The sequence below is a fragment of the Condylura cristata genome, unplaced genomic scaffold, assembly GCF_000260355.1.
Source record: "Condylura cristata isolate star-nosed mole 26May11 unplaced genomic scaffold, ConCri1.0 scaffold00021, whole genome shotgun sequence".
Classification (NCBI taxonomy): domain Eukaryota; kingdom Metazoa; phylum Chordata; class Mammalia; order Eulipotyphla; family Talpidae; genus Condylura; species Condylura cristata.
In genome coordinates, this window is record NW_004567122.1 from 2,460,138 (window position 1) to 2,469,906 (window position 9,769).

General features: G+C 54.6%; 1 protein-coding gene across 1 annotated transcript in view; it reads right to left on the bottom strand.

Moving 5' to 3' along the window:
• Positions 1-9,322, bottom strand: part of DKK2 (dickkopf WNT signaling pathway inhibitor 2) — an 80,333-nt gene extending 71,011 nt beyond the window's left edge. Inside the window, exon 1 of the mRNA XM_004686465.2 lies at positions 9,029-9,322. Coding sequence (XP_004686522.1) covers positions 9,029-9,250 — 222 coding nt within the window. The 5' untranslated portion in view covers positions 9,251-9,322. The remainder of the gene's footprint in view (positions 1-9,028) is intronic.
• Positions 9,323-9,769: the final 447 nt, after the last annotated feature.

Genomic DNA, 9,769 nt, shown 5'->3' on the forward strand with positions numbered 1-9,769 from the left:
ACTGAGACTCCGGGCCCAGGGATGCAGCTGGGACAGAGAAGAGCCTGACAGAGATGCTATGGAGCAAGCAGGCAGCTCATTTGGACACATGTTCAACTGCCAGGCACTACTAGTCCTGGCTGACGCAGGGCAGTGACCAGGGATGGCGGTCAGCAGTGCAAGAGATTGTACTCAGGCGGAAGCCAGAGCTGGCCAGCTAGAGGACAAACACTCAGGAGAAGGATGGCAAGTAGGGCCGTGCCCGCCCGACAGAGGCCCGAGGGTTCCTGCACACGTGTCCACCAGGAGATGCCTGCTGAGCTGTCCGGGGACACGCTCTCAGCGCGGGGGAAACACCCACCTTCCCCTGGAGGAGTTCCTCTGCCACTGTCCACTGCAAAGAGCGTCTCGCCCACACAACCTGGCTTTCCCACTGACCATTTCCCCGGGCTAGCTGCTCTGATCCCCATAACCCAAGACGTGTCCTGAATGGGACCTCGAGGTTCAGTTTTAGGGCATTAGAATCTATGCCGCCGACTTCTGCGCTGGGCCTCTTACGCCCCCGGCTGATTCAGGCAGCGCAAGCTGCACAGCAGCAGGGAGGCCGCACCATCCGGCCCAGGTGGGCGTGGGCTTGTGGCCTGGAGAGACCTGAAAGACCGAGTTGTCATCGGAAGTGTGGCCGTTAACTGCTGGTACCGAAATTCCTTGGGAAATTCAGACAATCAAAACAAAAATACTTCCACTTTCAGTCTGTCCGCCGATACAGAAAGACCATTTATGGAGATTAGAATGTGAATCTGTGACTGCAGAATCACCCCATTCAAGGAGATTAACCCATCTTTGTGTCCAAGTGGACTGGCCCTTCCAACTCAGGGTGGAAAGGTCTTTTGTTTTCCATGAAACGGCCTCCAGAAGAGTCACTGCAAATAAACACCGCTGTATTCTGGGAGAGGCATGCCAGGCTGCCTCCCGCCTGCAGGTGAGCGGCTCTGGGCAGCAGCCGCCTTCCCCAAGGCCAGTCCATGGGACGCTGGGCTGCGGGTCTGAGTCCCACATGGGACCCTGCTGCGTTCGGCTGGGGCCTAACCCGCCATGGTCTCCACACCACAGGCTTGGATAATCTGATTCAGTATGTCATGACAGAAGGAGGAAAGTGGAGAAAGAACAGAGAACAAGCGAGCAATGGAGCATACAGAACAAAAAGGCTGCGCCGCACCAAGTATCTGGAGCACATTCTGACACCGTTTGGGCTGTGTGCGCATGTGCGTGCCTGTGTGCCGGTCACAGTGTGGAACAGTCTCCGCTCGAGACTTTTCCAGCTGCTTTAGCTGTTGGCCGCTGTCCTGGACGGCAATGGACCAAGGTCCGCACCGCACTCCCAGTGGCTGGACACGACTCTCTCCCTTTCTCGTGTGCTCCCGCCCTCCTGGGAGCCCCAGCCCAGCTTCCTGCCAGTTGGGTCAGGAAGCATCAGGGCCGACAAGTGAGCGAGCGCTCCTCTGCTCTGGTCACCCGGACACTGCTGTCGCGTGACCGTGGTTCTGCGGCATCAGGTCTGGACAGCCCGGCTAAGGAGCTCTCACTCCACGTGTCCCTGGCACCTCCTGCGGTCTGCCTCTCCTATCAGCTTTGTCATCAGCGGGTCTTGGTGATGGCGCCGCTAGGAGAGACGTGACAGCGGACGAGCTCTGTGGTCTAGAGGCTCCCCAAAAGCAGAGGCAGGCGCCAGCCCGCGGAAGCCCCCGCACCTGCCCGTGGAGGAAGCGCAGTGGCAGGAGCCGAGGCAGCGAAGCGCGCCCGGGCGCTCCTCCAGCCCTGGCCAGCCAGCTGCCCTACCCATCCCGAAGCTTACAGGCGAGACAGGCGCGCTCGGCTCTCTAAAGCTCCGTGTCTGGAAGGATAACCGCGCTCAGTTATTAAGTGGAATATTTAATCAAATACTCAAATATTGAACGCTTTCTGGTTGATAGTAAATAGTAAGGACTTTCCACAGAAAGATCAACAAAGGCTCATTTCGGAAGAGCAGAGCCACTTTACTTGCTGGTACCTAGCACGTCACACCAATAATGCCCTGCTATGGTCCTAGACTAACACGTGCTGTTTGGTGAGCGAACGCACTAGATGCTCACAGGTTCTCATCAGACGGCTGCGCTTGAGCAACAAACAAGGCCCCCAGGGGAGAAGCCGGAGGCCGTTTCGACCACTAGCCTGGCTTCCCGGGCTCCCGTAACGCGGCGGCATCCAGCTGGCATAGCCGACAGCGGCCCAGCACGTGCCCAGCGCTTTTGGTGTCCGCGGTTCAACCGCTGGTGTTGCCGTGGCCACCGTGACCACTCCCAGGATGGCCATGCCGGGGCACTATCCTGTGTAACCTCACTCTCATTCAAATTCATGCATCTGGCTTTCTTTCTGCAGGACAGCAGTGACCTGTGGCCCCTGGACACTAACGTCCAGTTCAAGGAAAGCGAACGTGCACTGGCATGTACGCTCGTTTCCCACGCCCGGCCTGGGCTTGCATTTCTGGCCTGGCTGTCACTGGGTCACTCCCTTCCCCGTCCATGCCACGTCCCTTTAGTGGCCGGGGCCCAGGGTGGTGGGAAGGCTCAGTGCCACTTCCGAGGTAGCCTGGACCACCAACCTCACTTCTCTTGTGTGACCGGGGTGCGGCCTACCTCCCTGTTGACAAAACAGGTGGGTATCAGGACTTTTTTGGTTGTTCTCAATATAGTTATACCAGTTTACAGATTAAAAGAAGAAAAAGAAGATTAAGTGTTCCAAGGACCTGTCACATCTGCGGCAAGCAGAAATTTAGGGCTTTTTCCTGCTGCTTCCAGGTGATCTGGTCCAGAGAGGCAGACGGGGTAGAGTAGGGAGAGGCAAGAGCGAGCGCTACCATTAACTTGCACGGTCTCCTTCACACCATCAGCGTGAGGGACTCTAGCCCACCCACCGAAAGCCAGGGTGGAGAGGCCGCCGGGAGGGCCTCTGAGTCTCACTACCGTAGTGGACACTGGGTGGCACTCAGCTAGGGGGTGGGCCTGGGCCAGGGAGGGGGCCAAGATTCACGCAAGAGCACACCTCTCTTCTACACGGGACAACACTGTGCTTTAAGGGGGAGGAAGTGTATGCTCGTGCACGTGCCTGTGTGCATGCATTCTCCTCGATGATTACAAAGCAGCCTGGCAGGAAGGCGTGCTGAGTCAGAGATGGCAACAAGGTCATCTGCATCCACGACATCCTAGCGCACTTGGGCGGGCAGCTCAGAGGTGCAGGGGCCTGGGCTTTGTTGTATACAGGGAGGCAGAGTGCACACCCCGTCATCAGAGAACACGAGGGACCCCGGTGTCTCCTCAGTCTGCGCAGACTCTGCCTTCCCGGCTTGGATATTGGCCGCAATCCCCCACTTCCTGCTGTGTGACTTTGTACAGACTGCTTAACCTCTCTGTCTCAGGCAACTTACTGTGTGAGCTTGTAGAAAAGACACCACTGTCTGTACAGATTAGGGTGATAATGAGACTTGCTTCGGGGGGCTGTCAAGAGGGTCAAAGACTACGCTCAAAGGAAGGAAGCGTGTGGCGTGGCAGGGGTCCTGCCTCTCACTGCTGCAGCTGTGCAGGAAAACAGGCCTGGCGGGCCTCAGGCAGCGCGAGCGCCCGTTCCTTACGAGGCCAAGACTGGGCTGCTGCCATCATGGGAGCTGTCTGGGCGGCTTCCCCGCTTTCACGCGTCACCCTCCTCACTGGTGCTTTACCGTGATTGCCAATTTGGTTTTCCAATTCTCCTTCATGATAGTCACGGTAAGGCAGTTAAAATTTCTAATTATGAAATACTGCACTGAAGCTACTCTGTATACCAAGTTCTAACAAAGAAACAGAATCAACCCATTTAATTAGACTTGATATAGTTAAGTAATCTAGGTAAAAGTACCCCTGATGTACAATCATCCTACTTGACTGTGGAGGAGAAAGAATTAAGACTTAATTTATTACTTTTGTGCTCTTGCTGATTTTATTTCGATAAATACATAGATAAATCTAAACTAGTATTAAAATCCCATAAGTACAACTTATCCATATAGTTTCAATGCTTATAGAATCTGTGTTAGGATAACAAACCTATTTTTCAAGTGCTACACAAACTGATTGAGTTAAAATACAAGAATTTAGACAGGATATGGAAAGTACCCTTAAAGCTTCAGTATTCATTTCACCATCACAGAAACAACACTTACGGAGTGAGCTCCTCTCTACGGACAAGCAACCGGATGCCGGCATTACTCTGCCCTTCCCACCTGAACTTGTACCCAAAGAAGTGGGGTGGGACCCCAGACTGCTAGCACAGAGACTCTCTGGGAAGCCACTTGGTAAAATATTTGGCCAGTGACCTGCCTTTTTACGGACAGATGCTTCTATGAAACAAACAGAACAATAAAACCCCAAACCTCCCAGACGTCAGTTATCACTTGATGTCTTCATTTGTGAGACTGATTTATTTTTGTTTTAAAGAAACCCCAAAGTAAGAGAAAAATATATCTTTGTTCTCTAGTCCCAGCAACAGTGAAACCAATAAGAAAAATTTACTTTTTCCTCCCTTGAACAGTACATTATCTTTCCACATTTCTTATCGAAATTTTCTTTGCAGTCGTAAAGCAGCCCTACACAATCTAAAAATCTATTGTTATTATTGTGTTTCCTTTTGGGCATTGCTTCAGATTTTTTTTTTAATGCCTCAGTAGACGGCACACACAGACACACATACTGCAGAGATCTTTTCAGTGATCAAAGAAATAATTAGGAGCAGACTTATCTCCTTTTTATAAATGATAACAAATGACTACAGGTCTAATCAAGTAAAATGACTTTTGAAAGGGCAGCCAGGGAACCAGACAGAAGATTCTAATTCTGCTGTTACATCAAACCCAAAGCATGGGCATACTAGTGTGAACTGCAGGAGGACTAGCCCCCGGCCTGAGGGGTGACTGCACCGAGGATCAGCAGTCCTGTGTCACGAACACACTGTTTTCGGGCCCACGTGCAGTGGCTGGACAGGGGAGAGCGGGCCCGCCACGGCGCTCCCGGCAAGCCAGAGCCGCTTACCCTCCCTTCCTCTGCTTTCTCAACGTTAAACGCTAACATTTGAAACGTCCTGGGAAGGAGTTGGTGTGGGAGCGCCTGCTGAAGAGCTGTAGGGTCAAAGCCACAGCTGGAGCGATTTCCAGTATAAAGTCCCCTGCTCGTGCTCCTTTTTACAAATAACCAGTGGGTGCTAGTCCTCAGATTAGCATGACGACACTTTTCTCCCTCTTCACAAGGTGGCCTTGCACTCGGGTCAGCTGTGACTTCTCCACTAGCCACAGTGAGGAAGAAGGAACCTCTATGTCAGCTGTTTCAAAACCTTTGTATTTTGGACCTGTCAGTATTAAAAATGAGTCGCTCTCCCAGGGACATGTGGTGACGGCTGCTGTGTAGAGGAGGTGGCAGAGACGTGCTCCCTAACAGAGGGAGCTGGGGGCATCAGAGAACTCAGGGATAATCTAAGATAAAGTGTAGAAATCGCCTCCAGGAAACTGGGCTTCTGGTTGATTCCAGGAGCACGCTCACGGTGCGCGCGTGCAAACGGAACCCCGCGTTTAGGAAAGGAAAAGCGTACACTGACCGCCACAGCCGCTTCATCTGTGCAAGCATTCCTCTTACACAGTGTCGCAACACCCAAGCACTGTCCTTCAGGGTCCAAGCATTAGAAAATCATGAAACCTGAATTTGCGTGAAGCAACACTCAGCTCCTTTTGGGAGACAAGGCAGGAGGCTGACCTGCTGCTATACTGCCAACTCACAGAAACTGTTCAGAGTCCTCCAGCAACACATTCAAACTCATCTGCTTGTCTCAGAGACAACGCAAGGAGCAACGGCTCAGAGAAGCCATCGAAGAAGCAAGCCCAAAGGATTCTCATTCACACACATACTAGTGTGAACTGTAGAAGTGGACTGATTTATAAATTGTTCGGGTTTTATAAAACTTGTTTTTGAGGTGGTGCGTGAAGCATGACTTCAAATTCCAGATGATTTCAAACACCAGGTCATTTACTCGGAATACTTCTGTGCATGTGATACTGAAGGTTTTGCTTACAATTAAATCTGATTTAGATAATTTATGTTTAAAACAGTGTCTTTAAAATACTAAAAATATGTGTACTGAAAACTATGTGAATGAGCCCGCCACTTAGTTTTTCCGTGTGCACTTGTACACGCAGCCTATTTAAAACCCACCGCAAAGCTGCAAACGCTAGTTAGAATGTGAGCAAGCGAGCAAAATCACTAGGGGCTGCAGTACAGACCCCCGCACAGGGGAGTCACCACCACGTTTAACTTTGGAAGTCGGTTTCTGGCATAACCCACAACCGGGTTTCCCAAAGCAAGCCGAAAGATGGAGGTCGTCACGGCTCCGAGACCACTTTTCTCTATGGGGCTCTAAATCTTCCCTGAAATTCAAATAACCCACTTTGTCTAGAGAGAGCTAGCGTCCCTGTGTAAGAATCGTCCCCCCATAAGAAATGAAATCAAGCCAATCGGGCACGTCACAGAGCACTGGGTCGCTTAGACCAGTCTCCCTGTGGTAGATTTTTATGAATGTGTATTCTTCTTCAGTTGGTTCTTTGCAATGGCAGTCACATTTTAATTTAAATTCTCTAGCTTAAAAGTAAGTAAGAAACAGAAGGAATTGTAGCATTTTCACAGAAGAATAAAACACAGTCCCAACCCTCTGCCAGAAAGTACACCATGGTTTCGGGCTCCTCGGCCGCCGAAGGCGCCGGCTTCAGCAGCACCGGGGACTGGGAAGGGGAGCCGAGGCCGCTGGACCCGGCCGTGTCGGGGTGGCCGGTGCTGGCTCCCGTCTTCTCGAGCAACCCTATCTTTCTATTAGGATGGCTAAAAACTCAGCTGTGCCACATCTCAGTTCCAGAGTTCTCCCTACGAAAGGAAGAGACCTCTTCTGAACAGTCTTTCTCATTTCCATTCCATCACTGAGCAGAGAACTAAGAATTTCTGGGACCCACCCAAAGAGTGGAACAAAGATAAAGAAACCCATACACATTCAAACAACTCCTACTTCAGAGAAGGGCGATGCTTCTGTTTCTTTACAGCAGCACCCATTTTAGCTCCCTGCTGACCGGGCGAGAAGGCAGGACAGACACAAGATGGCTCCTCCTGGCCCAGCCTGCCTGCGACTCAACTCGCTGCTGGAGTTGACGGTTGTGACCTCTGAGCGTTACAGGTCTCGCACAAACCCACCCTCAGATTTTAAGCACCTGGTATTACGGTTAAGTAAACAGAAGGAAATAATTCCGTAGGGGCACCAACTTACTGAGAACTCACAAGAAACTCAACTTTCAAAAGAGAAAATTCACCTCTGGGTAATGCGACATGAATGCACTTCCAACGTGCAGGCGACAAATAGCTGGAGCTTCTTTCGGGAGCAGGTACTTGGGGAGGACACAGGCGCGCGCTCAATCGTGTCGCCCCGCACGGCCCGCCATCCATGGAGGCAGTCGGGGCTCGGGTGGTCCTGGCAGCTAGGAGCCGGCAGACCCATGGCCTGAGGGACATGTGGAATTCTGACCCAGTTGTGACACAAATAGGAAGCCCTTTACAGAAACTTGTAGAACAGAATCGAAAGGAACCTCACAATCGTCCAGTCCACCCCTCTGCCCAGGACAAAACAAAACACTGAGCGATGTGACAACTGACGAGGCGGAACTGGGATCCAAGCAGCGGAGCAAAACCCGATGGGCCTGGGCGGCCCCGCTCAGGAGGGTTTCTGACAGACATGTCAAGTCCGTTCTCCTGGAGATGCCAGGCTGTGCCCAGGGAGAGGAAAGGGTGCGGAGGCGCGCAGATGTGGTGGGCGTGCACGTGTGGGCAGCGCCAGTGTGTGAGCCTGCGGGGGTGAGCACTCTGCCTAGGCGCTCAGAGCCCAGAGAGCCCTGCGAGTGCCCCCGGTGCTCTCTGGAGGCCAGTGGCAACAGTGGACCTGTCTAGGCGTCCCTGTGGCAAAATTCTTCCCCTGCGAGGGCAGCAGGGGCCAAGCAGACAGGACCGGCAGTGCCCCCAGCCTGCCCTGTGCGGTCTGCGAGGGCGCGGGGCGGGTGGAGGACGGCCGGGGCCAGGTGTGAGGACGGCTGGAAGCCACGTGTGAGGGACAGCGGCCTGCCCCCCAGGCTCACCCTGTGCCCTGCCTTCCTTGCACTGCCTTCTGGCAAACTGGTTTCCCACCAGGGAGCAGAAGGGGGAGCTGTGGTGGTTCCCGGTGCCCGCAGGCCCCCTCTCCTGGCCGCTGACAGCGGAGCTTGCTGCTAGGGACTCCCAAGAAATGCGCCCTCTCCAAACCGCCAGCATCCCCTCAGCTAAGTGGCCTGCACCCCGGTAGCTGACACCCAGTGTCCAGTGTCGCTGCCTCATCTTGCTCCTTCGCTCCTTCTGCTGACCTACTGACAGCCTACAGGCGTGGGCAGGGGGCCTTGTGGAGTTTTCTGAGGACCTTTTCTGAAGGGAGGAAGTGACTAGGAGAGAACCTGACAGGACTTTCTGCCAGGCAAAGGAATGTAATTCTGAAACCCCCAGAGCTGGGGCGAACTGGCTGAACTGGATCCTGCTCAGCCACAGCCGCCAGATGGTGCTTCTGCCAATGCCTCCATTTCTCTGTTTGCAGAATGGGGGTAAAAGCCTCACTCTGGGTTGTGAAGTTTACATAAATACAAAGCACCTGCCTCAGCGCTGCGCGTCTCAGCCCTGAGGTGTTAGCTATCGGCAAATGTGGAGACAGCCACCTTCCCACCAGCACCGGACAGAAGAAACCCTCGCCTCCCGCCCTGACTGGCACCCCCTGGGCCACCACCCCCAGCCCTCAGTTCTGCCAGGCCCCAGCAGCCCTGCCCCTCCTGGGGATGCTCGCAAAGGCAGGCAGACAGCCACATGCGGAGCGCCAGAGGGGAGCAGAGCGCGGGTCCCCTACCTGTCCTGGCTGACCAGTTTTGGGGGTGTTTTCCTACCTGCCCCAGGTTTTTGCCCTTCTTACTGCCGCTGAAAGCCAGTCCTGGGTATAAGCCCGCAGATCGATTGGCGGCCTGGGCAGGCGTCTCCCCGCCCAGGGAGGCCTTGATGGAGTTGAGCTTGGCCCGCGAGCTGCCGAGCTGGGAGCTCTCCACCATCAGCACCGCGGCCAGTAGGAGCAGGCAGCGGGATGAGTCCTTGTTCCGCATCTGCACCGCCATCGCCCGCGAGGGTCCCGGGGGAGGCGCACAGCCTGGAGGGGTGCTGTTCCACGGCAGGACCCCAACTGGGGCCTCTCGCTCAGACTGTGGGCGCAGGCTGTCCCCCGACCACTTGGCCTCGGCCCAGCACCCCGCAGACTCAGTCTCAGCCTCAGCCCAGGAGGGAGTGCGCCCTCAGACCCGCGCCTCCGGCAGGGCAGGAAGTTCTGCAGTCCCTGGAAGCAATCAAAGGCCAGGCGCCTGCTCGCCAAGGAGGCGTGACCCGAGGGGCGAGAAGACCCAGCCCCAGGGCCGGCGCTTCCCGCTCGCTTGCCCCCCGCGTCCTGCCCCGCGGCTCCGCAAAGCCCGCTCCTCCGCTGGGCTGGCCGGGTCCACACTCCTTTCTCCTCTGGCCGCAGTGGCTTTTCTCCTCTCCTTCTCCGCTCCTTCTGCTTCAACTTCACGGGGCACCAGCGAGGCGACCAGGAACCGCCCCCAGACCGGCCCTTGGCGCCGGGGGAGGTGAGCCGCGGTCCCGCT